General features: G+C 44.0%; 1 protein-coding gene across 1 annotated transcript in view; it reads right to left on the bottom strand.

Moving 5' to 3' along the window:
• Positions 1 to 504: 504 nt before the first annotated feature.
• Positions 505 to 19,570, bottom strand: part of PIK3C3 (phosphatidylinositol 3-kinase catalytic subunit type 3) — a gene marked incomplete at its 5' end in the record, with an annotated part of 43,987 nt that continues 24,921 nt past the window's right edge. Inside the window, 4 exons of the mRNA XM_081971843.1 lie at positions 505 to 562; positions 1,982 to 2,072; positions 11,645 to 11,813; positions 19,477 to 19,551. Coding sequence (XP_081827969.1) covers positions 542 to 562; positions 1,982 to 2,072; positions 11,645 to 11,813; positions 19,477 to 19,551 — 356 coding nt within the window. The remainder of the gene's footprint in view (positions 563 to 1,981; positions 2,073 to 11,644; positions 11,814 to 19,476; positions 19,552 to 19,570) is intronic.

The following is a 19,570-nucleotide window of genomic DNA, read 5'->3' as shown; positions in this document are numbered from 1 at the left end:
ATCTCATCTCATCTCATCATCTCATCTCATCATCTAATCTAATGTAATCTAATCTAATCATCTCATCTCATCATCTCATCTCATCATCTCATCTCATCATCTAATCTAATCTAATCTAATCATCTCATCATCTCATCTCATCTCATCATCTCATCTCATCTCATCATCTCATCATCTCATCTCATCATCTAATCTAATCTAATCTAATCTAATCTAATCTAATCTAATCTAATCTAATCTAATCTAATCTAATCATCTCATCATCTCATCTCATCTCATCATCTCATCTCATCTCATCATCTCATCTCATCATCTAATCTAATCTAATCTAATCTAATCTAATCTAATCATCATCTCATCTCATCATCTCATCTCATCTCATCATCTCATCTCATCTCCTCATCATCTAATCTAATCTAATCTAATCTAATCTAATCTAATCTAATCTAATCTAATCTAATCTAATCCAATCCAATCCAATCCAATCCAATCCAATCCAATCCAATCCAATCCAATCCAATCCAATCCAATCCAATCTAATCTAACATATTCTCCAAAGCACCTGAGGACAGAAGAAGAAGAAATGGGTTGAAACTCCTTAGAGAGAAATCCAACCTGGAAATAAAGAGGAATTTCCTAGCAGTGAGGACAATTAATTAGTGCAACAGCTTGCCTCCCGGAGTTGTGTGCATGTTCCACAACTCCCGACAGAAACCGGTACGCCCGTACAGGTCGTAACCCACCACTGGTGTTCCATCACTGAAGGTTTTCAAGAAGAGATTGGACAACTATTTGACCAAGATGGTATAAAGTCTCCTGCTCTGTATGGAGAGTTGGACTAGAAGACCTTCAAGATCACTTCAGGTCCTAGGATGCTACAATTCTACGAAGTACAGTGGGACCTCAGGTGCCAACCATAATCCATTCGGTCTTCGGTCAGCCCCCGATTTGGTCATGACTAGGAGTAAGACTGACTGTGCATGCACGCACACACAAAATTTGGCGCGAAAGGGGAAATCGCCGTGGAAGTGTTAAAAAAGTTTCTAATCTAATCTAATCTAATCTAATCATCATCTCATCTCATCATCTCATCTCATCATCTCATCTCATCTCATCATCTAATCCATCTATCCATGCATCTAGCATCCTACTATGCACACAGCACACATGTTTGAATCTCTCTTCTTCTTCTTCTTTTTAAAAGGATACATTAAAAAGTGAAGAAGAAAGTTGCCCCGAGTCACCTTGTAGGGGAAACGGGTGACATAAAAATGTAGTAAATAAATAAACAAATAAAACAAACTTGAAATTGAGATAGAAAAGGTAAACCTCAAACTTCCGTAAGATTTGAAGGCACCAATTTTATACTCATAATCTTTTTCGAGTCCGGTATAGCACGGGAAATTATAAATGACGGATTGACAATATTGCTATTCGTGTCCAATAGTGTCTGTGATCTTGAAAGTCTACATGATGGGCAACCTTACAGCATCCCATAACTCACATACCTACCGTATTTTTCGGGGTATAAGACGGCCCAAGGTTTTGAAGAGGCAAATTTTTTTAAAAAAGTTTTTGCACTCTACAAACCTCCCAAAAACGGCCGGTTTTTCGTGAAAGCGGGCCCATTTTTTTTTTTTGTCAAAAAAAGGGCATGGATATCCTTTAGGAGGCTTGTAGGTTGTTCCTGGGGGCTTGAGGAGGAGGGCAAAATTGAGCAAAAAACAGCCCCCTTTTCTCTCATTTCTGCCCTCCCCAGCCCTCAGGAGCACTCTGGAAGCCTCCTAAAAGCTATGCATGGCCATTTTGGTGAAGAGGGCAGGTTTTCGGGTGGCAAAAAAATGCTGTATTCAGTGTATAAGACGCACCCAGATTTTCAGCCTCTTTTTTGAGGGAGAAAGGTGCGTCTTATACTCCGAAAAACACGGTACATATTATTATTATTTTGGGTGGGGTAGTATATAAGAAATTGGCTCCTTACTTTTTTGACGGTCTTGTCCGGTTCAAGAGCGATGTCTGGAATGTTGGCATCGACCATCAGAGAGAACAAGTTCAAAATCAAGTTGGAATATCTGTGGAGAAGAAAATTAAGAAATAAGTACAAACAGTGAAATGCAGAATCTAAAGTTTCTGTGGGTCAAATTCATCACTTTCTCAAAATCAGAACGATCCTGTCTCCAGAAAACAATAAGCACCGTTTTTGCGGGCAGAGGGCTATCAAAACAAACTAAGAGCAAAACAAAAGGAGAAACATCTCCCCTTTTGCATTTGAGTACGCAAGAAGGGACAGGAAAGGAGAAAAGGAAAGAGGAAAGAAGAAGACAAAGAAGGAATGATGGGAAGAGAGCAAGGAAGGGAAAGGAAGGGAAGAGGGGAAGAAGAAAGGAGAATGAAGAGGGGGAAAAAAGAAGAAAAGGAAGGAAGGAAAGAAGGAAGGAAGGAAGAATGGAAAGGAAGAAAGGGCAGGAAGAGGGAGGGAGGTCAGGGAGGAACTTATGTTACAATTGTATTAGAAGTATTGTATAGAGAATCATGTGTGATTTTACTTCCAATGGAGTGAGTGAGTAAGGAAGGAAGGAAAAATAAGAAAAGAGGGAAAGGAAGAAGAAAGGAGAATGAAGAAGGAAAGAAAAAGAAGAAAAGGAAGGAAATAAGGAAGGAAGGAGGGAAGGAATGAAGGAAGAAGGAAGGAAGAGAGGTAGGGCAGGAAGAGGGAGGGAGGAATTTATCAATATTACAATTGTGTTAAAAATATTGTATAGAAAATCATATGTGATTTTACTTCCAACGGAGTGAGTGAGTAAGTAAGTAAGTAAGAAAGGAAAAATAAGGAAAGCGGGGAAGAAGAAAGGAGAAGGAAGGGGGAAAGAAAAAGAAGAAAAGGAAGGAAGGGCAGGAAGAGGAAGGGAGGAAGGAATTTAAAAATATTACAATTGTGTTAGAAGTATTGTATAAAGCAGTGATGGCGAACCTATGGCACACGTGCCACAAGTGGCACATGGAGCCATTTGTCAGGGCACGCGAGGTGCTGCCCTGTCAGCTGGCCAGCGCGCATGCGCGCGCTGGCCAGCTGAGTTCACTTTTTTAAAAGCTATTTTTCGCCTTCCCCAGGTTCCAGAGGCTTTATAGGAGCCTGGGGAGGGCGAAAAGAGCCTCCCCCGCCCCCCCCGGAGGCTTCAGGGACTGTCCCTGAAGCCTTCGGAGCGCTTAAAACGACCCTCTGAGCAACCCGGAAGTCAGGGAAGCCTTCGGACGGTCCCTGAAGCCTCCGGAGGGCCTCCGGGGGGGCGGGGGAGGCTCTTTTCGCCCTCCCCAGGCTCCTATAAAGCCCCTGGAGCCTGGGGAGGGCGAAAAAAGCATGTAAAAATGGGGGGGTGTCGCACGTTGTGCACGCATGCGCACTGGGGGGGTCGCGCGTTGCATTATGTGTGCGGCACGCCCGCACACGACCCCCCTGCGCTCCCCCCACTTGTGGCACGCGAGCCAAAAAAGGTTCGCCATCACTGGTATAAAGAATCATGTGTGATTTTACTTCCAACGGAGTGAGTGAGTGAGTAAGTAAGTAAGAAAGGAAAAAATTAGGAAAGAGTGGAAGGAAGAAAAAAGGAGAATGAAGAGGGAAAGAAAAAGAATAAAAGGAAGGGAGGGAGGGAGATTATAATGAGAATGAGGGAGGGTCACAGGGAAGTCCTGCCTTAGCATTTGGCCACCAATTCCCCCCCCCCCACAAGTGATGTCAAGCTGGCCATGCCCACCCCAGTCACCGAGGTGAAGTACAATCCCAATGCGGTCCTCAATGAAATCGAGTTTGACACCCCTCTTCTAGGCTGTTTCTCTCCTTGACTAAGTTTCCATCTATTATTTCCCATCTTGCGTTTTGGTGGTTTGGAAATAGTTTGACCCCTTCATCTTTGTAGCAGCCCCTCAAATATCGGAAGACTGCTATCATGTCTCCCCTAGTCCTTCTTTTCATCAGACTAGACATACGCAGTTCCTGCAACGGTCCTTCTTCTGTTTTATCCTCCAGCTCCCTAATCATTCTTGTTGCTCATTTTTGTTCTTTATTGCGTGTGTTAAACACTTCCTCTGATTTTTCTGTATGCACACTTAAGGCTTTTATGCATCTCCTCAGGTTGTGCTTGAGAAAAATAACCATTTAGTCTTTCTTCCAGCCTGCAATAATTTATTGGAAGCTTTATCCGGCATCTGGGTATATCCTGGCAGAAGGATTTGTAGCATTTATAGAAGCCATATGCCATCTTCTGTTCGCATAGGAACATTTCAACCTCATTTCTAAATTTTGGGGTGTTTTTTTTTTTTTTGGGTGCAGCTGCTATTTTATCATTGCAATGGAATACAGGTAATCCTCGACTTACGACCACAATTGAGCCCAAACTTTCTGCTGCTAAGCAAAACATGGGTTAAGTGAGTTTTGCCCCCATTTTCTGGCCAGAGTTGTTAAGGGAAATCACGGCAGCTGTTAAGTTAGAAACACGGTCGTTAAGTGAATCTGTCTTCCCCGTGGAGTTTGCTTGTCAGAAGGTCGCAAAGGGGGAATCACGTGACCCCGGGACACTGCGACCGTCATAAATATGAACCCGTTGCCAAGCGTGTGAATGTTGATCACACGATCGCGCAGAGGCGGCAACGGTCACAAATGTGAAAAATGGTCATTAGTCCCTTTTTGTCAATGTCGTAACTTTGAATGGTCACTAAGAGAACTGTTGTAAGTCGAGGACTTCCTGCACGGGTTCACTTAAAACAAAAATGGGGAGGAGAATGTCAAGAATATTTAAATACATAAAATATAGGTATTTTATCAGCAGAAGATACTCAATTGTTACTCCAAAGCTGGATTGGTGTATGAAAACTCAGAGTGGGGTGGAATGGAGTCTGGATTCCCAGAAAGGAGGGGCTGCATTCCTCATTGCCAAAGAGGTAAGGAAACAAGAAAAGTTTGCTAAGATGGGAGAGGGATTAAATCGGTTCCTCCTAACTCTACAGTACATCTGTAGCTATGCGAATGAATGGTGCGGTGGCCTAGCGGTGGAGCTCTCGCCTCACAATCAGGAGGCTGTGAGTTCGATCCTAGGTAGAGGCAGATATTTCTCCCTCTGGGCATGATGAGAATATATCTGCTGAATATAATTCTGCATTGGCAACAGGAAGGGCATCTGGCCAGTAAAACACTCAGCTCCACTCAGTTGCCCAGACTCCACCCTGCAAGGGATTACGGGGCCGTTAAAAAAAGATGGTGATCTGTAGTTATGCAAATACAGGTAGCAACAGTTCATTTAGTGACCATTCAAAGTTATAGCGACACCAATTCTCAGCGCTGCAGCCTCCCCATGGTCATATTATCAAAATTCAGACCCTTGACCCGTATTTATGACGGTTGCAATGTCCCGGGGTTCATGTGATCACTTTTTGCGACCTTATGGCAATCAAAGGGGAAGCCAGATTCCTGTTGCTAACTTAACAACCGCAGTGATTCATTTAACAACCCAGCAAGAAAGGTCATAAAATGGGGAAAAACTCACCTAACGACTGTCTCGTTTAGCAATAGAAATTTGGGGCTCAGTTATGGACCCGGGGACTTCATAAATTATGAGCCGGTTGCCAAGCACCTGGACTTTGATCATGTGACCATTGGGGAATGCTACAACGGACGTAAGCGTGAAACCCAATAATAAGTCACTTTTTTGGGGGGTGCAGTTGTAACTTTGGTCACTAAATGAACGTTCGTAAGTCGAGGAATGCTATACATGTTTCATAACCATCCAATCCACTGGGGACTTCAGGTCAAGTACAGGTAGTCCTTGACTTACGACAGTTCATTTAGTGACCGTTCAAAGTTACAACAGCACTGAAAAAAATGACTTTTCCATAGTTCTAATCTCTTGATCCCGTGACCGAAATTCCGACCCTTGGCACCGGCTCATATTTATGACGGTGACCCAGTGTCCCCTGGGTCATGCAATCCCCTTTGGTGACCTTCTGATGGGCAAACTCAAGGTGGGGGGAGCCAGATTCGTTTAACAACCCGTGTCACTAACTGAATAATGCCTCCAGAAGTTGTGAAATACCCAACACTGGAAGTCTTTAAGAAGATGTTGGATAGCCATTTGTCTGAAATGGTATAGGATTTCCTGCCTAGGCAGGGGGTTGGACTAGAAGACCTCCAAGGTCCCTTCCAACTCTACTATTGTATTGTATTGTATAACAACTTGGACAAAAAGTGACAGAAGGCAGAGTCAAGCTATTCTACAAAACACCTGAGGGCAGGACAAGAAGCAATGGGTGGAAACTGATCAAGGAGAGAAGCAACCTAGAACTGAGGAGGAATTTCCTGTGAGAACAATTAACCAGTGGAACAGCCTGCCACCAGAAGTTGTGAATGCCCCAACACTGGAAGTTTTAAGAAGACATAGGATAACCATTTGTCCAAAATGGTGTATGGCAGTGAAGGCTAACCTTTTTGTCATTGGGCGCCAAAAGCGGAGAGAGCATGGGGGGTGGTTGTGCGCGTGCATGCCCACACCCATAATTCTATGCGCCCCCCCAGCACATTCGTGTGATTCCCCCCCCGCCCGCCCTCCACGCTTTTGGCGTGCGATGGCAAAAAAGTTAGCCACCACTGCCATACACCATTCCATCCCCCCACCCCCAGAGGCCAGAAACGGTCTGTTTTACTACTTCCAGTTTGCGCATTGGGCCATTTTCCGCTCTCTGGAGGCTTCAGGGAGGCTGCCTGAAGCCTCCGGAGGACGAAAAATGGCCGAAAATCAAGGCCAAAATCAGCTGGCCAGGAAGCACACGTGTGCTGGAGTTGACAGGGCAACGCCTCACGTGCTCTCAGAAATGGCTCCGCGTGCCACCTGTGGCACGTGTGACATAGGTTCGCCATCACGGGTGTAGGGTCTCCTGCCTAAGCAGGGGATTGGACTAGAAGACCTCCGAGGTCCCTTCCCACTCTGATATTCTGTATTCTTTTCTGTATTCTGTACTGAACAACGGTGGCAAGAAAGTTCGTAAAACGGGTCAAAACTCACTTAAACAACAGAAATTCCGGACTCCATTTGCGGTCGTAAATCGAGGACGTATCAGCATTTGCTTCTGTGCTGTCTCTCATTTCTTTCCTCCCCCCAACCCCAAGCCGGCTTCCTTTGCCTGGTTCAAGTGAATTCAGTGAGCGTGCCTTCAAAGCATATTTCCTTCCCATTATTTTCGTTAATATTCCCCACTTTCGTGCATTTTATTCCCCATAGATCATAAAGCTCCCATAAAGACGTCTTAGCCATTTCCATTCCCACTCAGTTCAGGAAAGCAGGAGAGAAAGATGGGCTCACCAGCGTATCTTACGTTAGCGGTCGTATTTCAAAGGCAATCAGGCTGCAAATGTTAGATCCCAAATGCTTTTTAACCTGTTCCTCTTACTGTCTATTAAAATTCGTTTCCGACTCTCAGATACACGGAGCAAATCGTTGTGACCTAGGTGTCCGGATAAAGCATAAATCACAATCTTAGTCCCCCCCAAAAAACCTCTTTTATTTACAGGGCTGTCAATTATGGTCATTAACAGCCCGCAAGGCTTCGCAAACAGTCTGTGAAGATTCCGACAGATGTCTGCTCGAGTTGCCGCAGTCTTTCAGGGGAATGTTGATAAACACCCACCTTTATCTCCCTTCAAAGGCTGCCAGAGACCTAATTGCCAAATGCAAAGCAAGGCCAAACTTAGCACAGAGTCAAACAGAACTTTTCGAAGCTTGAACTGATCAGATGAACTAATTGCTTCCTGCAAACTCGCGTCCCGTTCGCTTCTCTTTTATGTCTTATGGGAGAGGCCAACCATCGTCAAGCCTTACTCCCAAGTCGCCCCTGTTTTCTTAATTGTTCTTGCCTTCTGGCAGCTCTGCGCATGCACACAATGGGAACAGGCTCCTGTTGTTCTTCTGCCTCGCTGATGTCAGACTCCGGAGGCAGCAAATAGCTAACAGATGGCCTTGGTTCCCTCTCTGCCTCCGATGCAGAGCCCTCGTCCGAGCCTTCCCCAGACTCCAGGACTGGCCCATGTTCCTCCCCAACCTCCTCACTGTCTGAATCTGCTGCCAGCTCTGCTGGCCATTGGCGGGCCACAACACAAACGCAGTTCATCATAAGCTACATTCATAAGAAAATTTGTGGACCATCCCATGGCAAGATGGATGGCAAACCAATTTAAGGAATAAAATAAAAAACTGAATAAAACATATTTCCTTTCACCATCCCCTGGTTATATTGTTTTTACTGATGGCGTATGACTTACGGCCACAATGTCCATTGCTAAGCAGGACATTCATTAAGTGAATTTTGCCCCATGGTATGGCCTTTTTTCCCACAGTTGTTAAGTGAATCATGCGGTCCTTAATCAAATCTGGCTTCCTCCATTGACTTAGCTTGTCTGAAACCAGCTGACAATAATGTGGAATTGGTTTTCAACCCCCTTTTTCTGTAATGATTTTTCAACTTTTTGGTAAGCATCCTTAGTTTTTCTCTGAGTAATTTAATTTGGCTATTTGATGCAAACTGCAAAATTATGGCATCTTATTTATTTCACTTGTTAATTTTGTTTGAAGCCTATCTCCCTTGGCTTAATCCCAAGCAAATTTCTACAGATTTACTGGGAATGTCACTTTAGCTAATAATCTGAACTGATCTGATACGTGTCATCTGGGAACAAATCAAGGAGAGAAGCAACTTAGAACTAAGGAGAAACTTCCTGACCATGAGAACAATTAACCAGTGGAACAAGTTATGGGTGCTCCATCACTGGAGGTTTTAAGAAGAGATTTGTCTGAAATGGTATAAGGTTTCCTGCCTGAGCAGGGGGTTGGACTAGAAGACCTCCAAAGTCCTTTCCAACTCTGTTATTCCATTATTGCTTTATTCTGTTATAATAAAGCGGTTATCCCATAATGTAAAATGTCATAAAACAGCTCCTTTCCTGATGTTTGACTAGAACATACAGTCACCAGGAGGTACTTTCAAGGCAGACACAACATACAGAATAACAGAGATGGAAGAGACCTTGGAGGTCTTCTAGTTCAACCTCCTGCTTAGGCTGGAGATCATTCAGGACACATGGCTGCAGCCAAAACTTCTGGAGGCAAGCCGTTCCACTGGTTAATTGTTCTCAGTGTTTGGAGATTTCTCCTTAGTTGCTTCTATCCTTGATCAGTTTCCATCTGTTGTCCTAAAAGTACTTTCTCAAGAGGCAACTGGACTTTCTTGTTTTTCTTTGAAGAGGTTTCGCTTCTTCAGCTCCGAAGAAGCTTCTTGGATGAGAAGAGAAACGTCTTCAAAGAAAATCCAGTTGCCTCTTGAAAAAGCACCTTTGGGATAACTATGACCTGGATGATGGAGAAGCTCCATAGACGTTTCCATCCATTGTTTCTTGTCTTGCCTTCTGTTGCTTTGGAGTATAAGTTGACCCCCCCACCCCCATCTTTGCAGGAACCCCTTTTTGGAAGAATTCATTTTTGCAGCAGATTCGGACAGTGAGGAGGTTGGGGAGGAACATGAGCCAGTCCTGGAGTCTGGGAAAGGCTCTGATGAGGGCTCTGTGGCGGAGGCAGAGAGGGGGCCAGGGCCGTATGCCAGTTATCAGCTGCCTTTGGAGTCAGACATCAGTGAGGCAGACGAACAGCTGGAGCCTGTTTCCAGTGTGCACATGCGCAGAGCTGCCAGATGAAGGGAACAGCTAAGGAACAAGGGCCAACTTGGAAGTAAGGCCACAGGTGGGCGGTGAATGGTCCCCTCCCACAGGGAATAAAAGACGAGCGAAAGGGGAGTGGAGTTTGCAGGAGACAATTAGTTCATTCCTGCATTCTTGCCAAGTATTGCGGCGTCTGAAAGATATCGGCCTGGCCACTCTCCAAGGCTGATAAAAGGTCGTTAATTGTGAACTATCTTGAAAGACTGTGGGAGAGGAAAGATTTTGCTGGAGAGGAATTCACTGTAAATTAAATAAAAGGGGGTTTATCGCGATGAGGACTCGGCTCGTGCTGCTGGGGAAGCTGAGGTCAGAACAACGGTGAGCTGCCTCAAGGAAAGCGATCGCACCGGGGACAAAGGAAGCGATACAAAGACACATCGAAAGCCTCCTTCAAGTCCCTGGATATCGACACCTCCTCCTGGGAAACCCTGGCACGAGATCGACCGACATGGCACACGCTGATCCACCAAGGCTGCCAGGCATCTGAGGACAGAAGGACAACCAGAGCACAAGAGAAGCGAGCACTTCACAAGGCCAGAGCTGCAAATGCTGCAACAATGGTGCCCACACATGTCTGTCCGACAGGTGGCAGAACATTTCGTGTCCTTACTAGCCACCTGAGGACACACCGTGGACAGCCCACAACCCATTAGATGCCAAGTCCTCTTCGAACACGATGGACAGACATCATCTTTGAATGGACCCCAGGTTTTCCAGTCCAGGCAGCCGATTAAACGCCTGTCATTGCTGAAGGCAATGAGAAAACTGGCAAGGAAATGTCTCTGAAAGAATGACCCAATGGGTTACAGGTTATCTAACCACAAAACCTCAAATTGCCCAAGGAGCTGCTGATTCAGTTCTACAGAGGAATGATTGAATCTGTCATTTGCACCTCCATAACTGTCTGGTTTGGCTCTGCAACCCAACAAGACAGACACGGACTTCAGAGGATAATCAGAACTGCAGGAAAAACAATGGCTACCAACCTGCCTTCCATTGAGGACCTGTACACTGCAGGAGTCAAAAAGAGGGCTGTGAAAATATCTACAGACCCATGATCATATCCTGGACATAAATCATTTCAACTTCTACCCTCAAAGCAACGCTATAGGGCTCTGCACGTCAGAACAACAAGACACAAGGACAGTTTCCCCCCCCCCCATGCCATCACTCCGCTAAACAACTACCATATTTTTCGGACTATAAGACGCACCTTTTTCCCTCAAAAAACAGGGTGAAAATCTGGGTGCGTCTTATACACTGGATACAGTATTTTAACCTACCAAAACCCCATCCCCTTTGCAAAATAGACTTGCAGAGGGTTTGGGAGGCTTGCAAACTGCTCCTCAGGGCTGGGGAGGGGAAAAAGAGCTTAAAATGGGCCATTTCCCCCTCCCCCAGCCCCCAGGATCACTCTACAAGCTCTGGATGCCTTTTTTTGGTAAAAACGCAAGGCTTGCAGAGGGTTTGGGAGGCCTGCCAAGTGCAAAACCTTTTTTTTTTAAATTTACCTCTTCAAAATCATGGTGCGTCTTATACTCTGGTGCGTCTTATAGTCCGAAAAATACGGTAATTCTCACACCACTTGCTCAATAATTTACCAAGAATGTATTGCTGTTCTCTTCCTTCCTAGCATCTATCTCTTATCTACACTTATGACTATAACCATGTTGCTGGCATGTTTCAATTTATATTGTTTTTATTTGTTTCCTAGTACGATTTGATAGCTTATTAGTAACCTTGGCTATCACTAAGTGCTCTATCTTTTTAATCTTGATGAATGTGTTTTTATTCTCCTTATGCACACTGAGAGCATAGGCACCAAAGACAAATTCCTTGGGTGCCCAATCACGCTTGGCCAGTAAAGAATTCTAGTCATTAAATTCTAACCTGCGCAGATGAAGGAACGCCGTGTAGCATTGCTTGCGAAACTCCTGGTACTGCTCACTCTGCGTCCCTCCCATCCCTTCCACCATTTCCTTATTCAGCTTCATGGGTGGAGGAAGAGGTTTGGGGTCACGTCCCAGAATGTAGCCAAAATCAATGTGGAAAAGTTTGCCTGCATTGGGAATGTCAGAAAAAAAGATTAGAGTTACGGCGGGTAGGGAATTTACGAGGTTCTGCTCTCTCTTTAGCACTTAGGATAACAGAATAACAGAGTTGGAAGGGACCTTGGAGGTCTTCTAGTCCAGCCCCCTGCTCAAGCAGGAGATCCTATACCATTTCAGTCGGTCGCTTCTTAAAAGCCTCAAGTGATGAAGGACCACAACATCACCACTGTCAAACCATTCACTAAGGCTGCATTACTATTGCTATTAGTCTCTTCATCATCGTTCCTATCCCCCATCTCCTCCCACTTATGACTGCAGGAGTGTAATTGTGTTGCTCGTATCCTTCCGATTTATACTGATATTGATTGTTTCCTGGTTGCTTATTTGTACCCTCTAACTATCATTAAGTGCTGTACCTTATGATTCTTGACTAATGTATCTTTTCATGTCTTTTTATCTACCCTATCCTATCCCATCCCATTCCACTCCATATTTTCTATTCCATTCGACTCCACTCCATAGATTCTATTCTATTCTATTCTATTCTATTCTATTCTATTCTATTCTATTCTATTCTATTCTATTCTATTATTCTATTCTATTCTATTCCATTCTAACCTATTTTCTCTAATTCTATTCTATCCTATCCCATTCCACTCCATATTTTCTATTCTATTCCTATTCCTATTCCTATTCCATTCTATTCCATTCCATTCTATCCTATTTTCTCTAATTCTATTCTATTCTATCCTATCCCATTCCACTCCATATATTCTATTCTATTCTATTCCATTCTATTCCATTCTATCCTATTTTCTCTAATTCTATTCTATCCTATCCCATTCCACTCCATATTTTCCATTCCATTCCATTCTACTCCACTCCATATTTTGGGTGCTTAAGTGCTGCAGGAGGTGTCTGTCCTGTCTCCCCAACCCTGCTCCCTGCTGCCTCCCCTCCCCCACGGCCGGCCTACGGAGGAGAACTACAATGCTGATGCAGCCCTCGAAGATATCCAGTTTGACACCCCTGCTGTAGGAGGATTAGACGGCCTTGCATGTTCTTCTTTGGGGGGTGGGGGGGGGGTTGATAGGAGACCCACCCTGGTGTTGCAATCGCTCAGCTTCTGCAAACAAACCCAGTTCCCCCACTGAGAATCCACAGGCAATTCTGCCGAATTTATCATGGCCACACCGTGCCTTCTGCGGTGCTTCCCAAAGAAAAGGAGAAAGCAGGAACGCTCCTTCTCATCCTGCTGTTGCGATCAGCATGTGAAATTACATCAGATAACACACCAGACGGTGCATTTATCAAGCCTGGCATTCATTGTTTCCTCTGACTGACAGTAATATTCACAAGCAAAGAATGGAATGGAATAAAAAAATATGGAATGGAATGAATTAGAATTAGAAGAGAAGAGAAGAGAATAAAACATATGGAATGGAATGGAATAGAATAGAAAATATGGAATGGAATGAATTAGAATTAGAAGAGAATAGAATAGAATAAAACATATGGAATGGAATGGAATGGAATAGAAAATATGGAATGGAATGAATTAGAATTAGAAGAGAATAGAATAAAACATATGGAATGGAATGGAATGGAATAGAAAATATGGAATGGAATGAATTAGAATTAGAAGAGAATAGAATAGAATAAAACATATGGAATGGAATGGAATGGAATAGAAAATATGGAATGGAATGAATTAGAATTAGAAGAGAAGAGAATAAAACATATGGAATGGAATGGAATAGAAAATATGGAATGGAATGAATTAGAATTAGAATAGAATAGAATAGAAAAGAAAATATGGAATGGAATGGAATTAAATGAAATGGAATAAAATAAAATAGAATAGAAAATATGGAGTGGAGTAGAATGGAATGGAATAGAATAGAAAATATGGAGTGGAATGGGATAGGATAGGATAGAATAGAAGTAGAGAAAATATAGATAGAATGGAATGGAAGGGATGCTCTGTTTAAAGTTTTTTTTTCTCCTCGTCTGTGACAGTCATTCTTTGCTGATCTGGCTTTGGAAATATATTGGTGCCCAAGATCTACCCTACCAGTTAACATATGCAAATATGTCCCTAAGATTAATTAATGGCTTTGAATTCCCGAGCTGGGTGAGAAGTATAATTACAGTCTCAGGACTTATTCTGTTGTTTTCCTCCCCTTCCCACCCACCACCCACCCCGCATATAAAAAAAAGCATGGATCTCTAAACTCATCATGAGGATGGGCTCAACATAAATTAGCAGTGAGAAGAATCTCTGTTAAATGTTCGCAATTAAATAACTCGTGTGATTTTACAACATAGATCAAAGCCTGCTGGTTTAAAACGGTTTTGTTTTTGTTTTGTTTTATGCGTTGTGCTTTGTGTGAGTTAATATCCTTTACCTTTTTTTTTTTTTTTTGAGCAATAGGGGAAGTAACCCAAGGCAGTTCCATATGGTGCCACAAAGTGGATTCTTGTGGGGGTCTGATCTTTAAATCAAACCATGTGGAATTAATGCTGGGAATTTCTGTTAGATAAATGAACGCAGGTTGAAATATGTTCGTATAGGGACCATATAGAGCCATTTCTCCGGGCACACAAACTCTTCTGGGTTCCGGTGCACCAGCCAGCTGATTTTCATGTGCGTGGAAGCACCAGAAAAATCATCTTCCCAGTGCGCATTTGCACCCAGAAGCTACTCTTCCAGTTTCCGGCAAGTGCATGCACACCAGCCAGCTGCTCTTCCCGTACGCATGCGCGCCAGAAACTGGAAAACCAGGTAACCAGCCTGCATGCATGTGCCAGAAACCAGAATAATAATGCACCAAGCAGCTGCTACTTCCAGTTTCTGGCATGTGCATGCATGCTCTCGTTTTGGCCCTCGGTGTCGAAAAGGTTCGCCAACCCTGGTATAGGAAGTTGGATCCCACAGAGCAGAAATTATCTGATGGCCTTTTAAGAAAGTTCTCAACAGGAGATACAAGGATGAATTCAACAACTCATATGGTTTAGGCTTGTCCTGCTATTCCTGTACAAGTAATCCTCGAATGAGGACGACAATAGGCTAAAGATACAGAAGGATCTTGACAAACTTGAACATTGGGCACCATCTAATAAAATGAAATTCAATGGTGAAAAGAGTAAGGTTCTACATTTAGGCAAGAAAAACGAAATGCACAGGTACAGTATAGGTGATACCTTGCTCAGTAGTAGTAACTGTGAAAGGGATCTTGGAGTCCTAGTGGACAACCATTTAAATATGAGCCAGCAGTGTGCAGCAGCTGCCAAAAAAGCCAACACAGTTCTAGGCTGCATCAACAGAGGGAGAGAATCAAGATCACGTGAAGTGTTAATACCACTTTATAATGCCTTTTTTAAGGCCACACTTGGAATACTGCATTCAGTTCTGGTCGCCACGATGTAAAAAAGATGTGGAGATTTTGGAAAGAGTGCAGAGAAGAGCAACAAAGATGATTAGGGGACTGGAGGCTAAAACATAGGAAGAACGGTTGCAGGAACTGGGTATGTCTAGTTTAATGAAAAGAAGGACTAGGGGAGACATGATAGCAGTGTTCCAATATCTCCAGGGGCTGCCCCAAAGAAGAGGGAGTCAAACTATTCTCCAAGGCACCTGAGGGTAGAACAAGAAGCAATGGGTGGAAACTAATCAAGGAGAGAAGCAACTTAGAACTGAGGAGAAACTTCCTGACAGTGAGAACAATTAATCAATGGAACAGAAGTTGCCTCCAGAAGTTGTGAATGCCCCAACACTGGAAGTCTTTAAGAAGATGTTGGATAGCCATTTGTCTGAAACGGTATAGGGTTTCCTGCCTAGGCAAGGGGGTTGGACTAGAAGACCTCCAATGTCCCTTCCAACTCTACTATTGTATTGTAATTGAGTCTAAAATTTCTATTACTAGATGTTCTGACTCGGCCTTTGCAGAAACAAGAAACAGACTCCCTGCAAAGAAAAAAAACCCTCTTTATTTACACCTTGGGAATTAATTGCATTCGCCAACAAAAAGTCCAGGCAAAAGTCCTGCAAGGGTTAATGGAAGCAATACGCCTTATCAGCTTGTTACGATAATTGCCAGGCTGTGAGTTCCCAGGCGAAAGGTTGCAAATTAAGATCTGGCAAGCAGTCTTTGAAACACCATGAGCAAAATCTTCAGAAATACGAACTGTTGTCTCCTATGACAGCCACTCCCCTTTCCTCCTATTTATTCCCCAGCCAGGAAGGGGACGGTCAGCATCCATGTTTCTTTTGCTTCCCGAGCTGGGTCTGATGCTGAACATCCATCAGAGCCTTCCCTAGACTCCAGAACTGGTCAAAATTCCTCCCCAACCTCCTCATCGTCCGAGTCTACCACCAGCTCTGCTGGCAGTTGGTGGGCCACAACACTAAGTGAGTTAAAGTTAGTTTTTTCCCCTGTTTATGACCTTTCTTGCCACTGTTCTGATGTGAATCTCTACAGCTCTTAAGTTAATAATATGGTTGTTAGGTGAAACGTGGTTTTCTTCTGGTGTGTCCAACTTGTTCATGGTGCAGCATCTTAGAATAGAATAGCAGAGTTGGAAGGGACCTTGGAGGTCTTTTAGTCCAACCCCCTGCCTAGGCAGGAAACCCTATACCGTTTCAGACAAATGGTTATCCAACATCTTCTTAAAGACTTCCAGTGTTGGAGCATTCACAACTTCTGGAGGCAACTTCTGTTCCACTGATTAATTGTTCTAACTGTCAGGAAATTTCTCCTCAGTTCTAAGTTGCTTCTCTCCTTGATTAGTTTCCACCCATTGCTTCTTGTCATACCCTCAGGTGCTTAAGAGAATAGCTTGACTCCCTCTTCTTTGTGGCAACCCCTGAGATATTGGAAGACTGCTATCCTGTCTCCCCTAGTCCTTCTTTTCATTAAACTAGACATACTCAGTTCCTGCAACTGTTCTTCATATGTTTCAGCCTCCAGTCCACTAATCCTCTTTGTTGCTCTTCTCTGCACTCTTTCTAGAGTCTCCACATCTTTTCTACATCGTGGTGACCAAAACTGAATGCAGGATTCCAAGTGTGGCCTCACCAAGGCATTATAAAGTGGTATTAACCCTTCACGAGATCTTCTTCAAGCCCAGTGAACGGGGGAAGGGAGGAACCAGATTCACTGTGTTACGCAGATTTAATCATTGTGCAAGGAGGATGATAAACACAGGTTAGGCGCAACTGGTGTCAGCAGTTTGAAAAACATTTGCAGTGACAACTGGATCACCGCCGCAAAGTCGTCCAAGCCAACGTTTCCGAGACGTCGGCAGATGGGCCGAAAGAAAATAAAACCTCCTAAAAGGATTTATAATAACGCCGGCATCATTTCCAATCTGCCTAATTTGTTCTTTGCAAAATAACACAGCTAAATGGGACTTGACAGACACACACACATATCCATACTATTTCGAGATCTGTTAATTATATGCCTGGCTTTGTAAGATTGTTAAAGATGTTCTCGGCCAACGTGGTAGCTATTATACACTCTGCTGCCTTCAAAATACAGCACATGTTTAATAAGCATGTATTAGTCGTAGCTAATTATTGACCATAATTTTACTTAAGACTGAATAAAGAGGTTGTTTCCTTTCCAACGGATCTTCAATTATGATATTAATCTGATTTTTCTCCTAGCCGAGTTCCTTTTCTATTAAGGTCTTGTTGTACAATTCCTTCCTGTTAAAATCTATAAGTCTTGTCTACCGGGAGTCCAGATGCTTAGCAAAATGACAAAATGAGCTGTATTTTATATCCTTTAGAGTCGGGCAGCCTTATAGATGTCTCAAAAAAACAAACACTTGCTTAAAAATATCTCTCTAGCACAGTGGGTCTCAACCATCCTAATGCCACGATCCTTTAATACAGCTCCTCATGTTGTGGGGACCCCCAACCATTTTATGTTTTTCGTATTTTTTCGAAAATATGTGTTTTCTGATGGTCTTAGCTGACCCCTCCGAAAGGGTCGTTCAACCCCCAAAGGAGTCCCGACCCACAGGTTGAGAACCACTGCTCTAGAACAAGCTTTCGGACCTCAGGGACCTCATTAAATTCAAAATTTTTATCCGTGTGGACCACTAATATGATCTGACTAATGGGTGGGCGTGGCTAGGGCGTGACTAGGTGGTCACGTGACTGGGTGGGCGTGGCCAACTTGATGTCACTCACGTCGAGGGGTGCCTCGCCGGTCTTTACTCGCCCCTCCCCTCCCAGCTATTCCTCGCTTCCCGCCCCTGAACCAGCAAGAAAAATATGCTTTAAAAAGCAGGGGGGAGGGGGAGGGAAAGCTTCTGACGATCGCGGGGCTCAGAGCAGATCCGCGCAATCATTGGGAGCTTCTCCCCTTCCGCCCCCCCCCGCTTTTTAAAGCATTTTACCCCCTGCCTATTCGACCAAAGCAGCAAGAAAAATATGCTTTAAAAAAAAAGGGGGGGGGGAAACAGCTTCCAATGATTGTGTTGGTCACAGCTGAGCTGTGCGATCTTCTGAAGGTTTTTTTTTTTTTTTTTACTACTGGTTCGCGGAACCAACAACTATCATCCCTACCGGTTCCTGTGAACCAGTAGCATTTCACCCCTGGGTGGTCCTTGCTCTCCGCCTGAGCTCTGCTTCTCGTGCTTCTTCCCGTCTCCAAGCCTTTCTAATCCTGAAAATCCCTCCCCAGACTGACTCCGCTCTTCTCCAGTTTCCTCCAAGGCCAACGGAGCCGCCGTCTCGATCTCCGTCGGATCTTGTTCCACTCATCTTCCCCCGCAGGTTCAGACTCCGACAGGGACCATGACACCTTATCAATTTCATCCTTCCATTGCATCCTTTGTGTGTTTTGCCCCTGCCACAAGTCACACGATGGGGGCGGCAGGGAAATCGTAGAAAACGAATCACAATGGCCAAATAAAGCATTGAGCAAAACGGAAATGAAACGGCAAAGGTTTGCTGGCTGAGCGCTACAATCACCCCGTTTTATTAAAAAAGTTAAATCCACAAGTTATGCCTTGTTAATTCTGCCTTCAATGCAAAGTCCCGCGATATATTTTTTTTATCCTGTGTGGTTCCAATAGCTTCAGGCAATTTTGTAACAGTCTTAAAATCCCTGTCAGGCCTGCAGCCATCTTTTCTTTTGGGTCTTTGGCCTTCCACACTTTCTACTATTCTGCTGTGCATTTTCTACTGTGGGAAAATGGGAGGGAGGATTGTAAGGAATTAGACGATAGGTAGCCATAACAAAATTCTTTCTAGAAAGCCAAGGTCATCCTTTGTCTTTGCACCTCTGCACCTGACCGGAATTGGATAGGTGGAAGCTGCCAGCATGGCAGTGGGAGATTGGACTGTGGGATGGAGTTGTGGGTGTGGGGGCAAGATCTTGAACTTTCAACCAGGTGGGGAAAACCGGGAAGCTTTCAGATTCGGGTTTTCCCAGATGTGCCAACATGGCTCTCTTCATCAATTGGAACTTTGAGCAATACTTTGCCTTGGACTCTGGTGTACTTTTGAATGCTATTTGGAACGCTGACAATCGCTTTAACAAGGCTTGCTTTCATAGGCAAAGACACACAATTTCAAAAGGACATGATTTTCTTGTGCAGTCAAGATGTCTCAACATTTGCCCCCCCCCCTTCCCAAAAAAGCAAATTATTTACCTGTTTTGGTGAGCAAAAGATTATCCAGATGCCTGTCCCCAACTCCAAGTATATATGTGATCACACAATACCCAGCTGAAAAGCAAAACAAAAC

The sequence above is a fragment of the Natrix helvetica genome (assembly GCF_964273705.1).
Source record: "Natrix helvetica genome assembly, contig: HAP1_SCAFFOLD_227, whole genome shotgun sequence".
NCBI lineage: Eukaryota > Metazoa > Chordata > Lepidosauria > Squamata > Natricidae > Natrix > Natrix helvetica.
The sequence above is the reverse complement of the archived record's forward strand: the minus strand, read 5'-3'. Positions and strand labels throughout refer to the sequence as shown.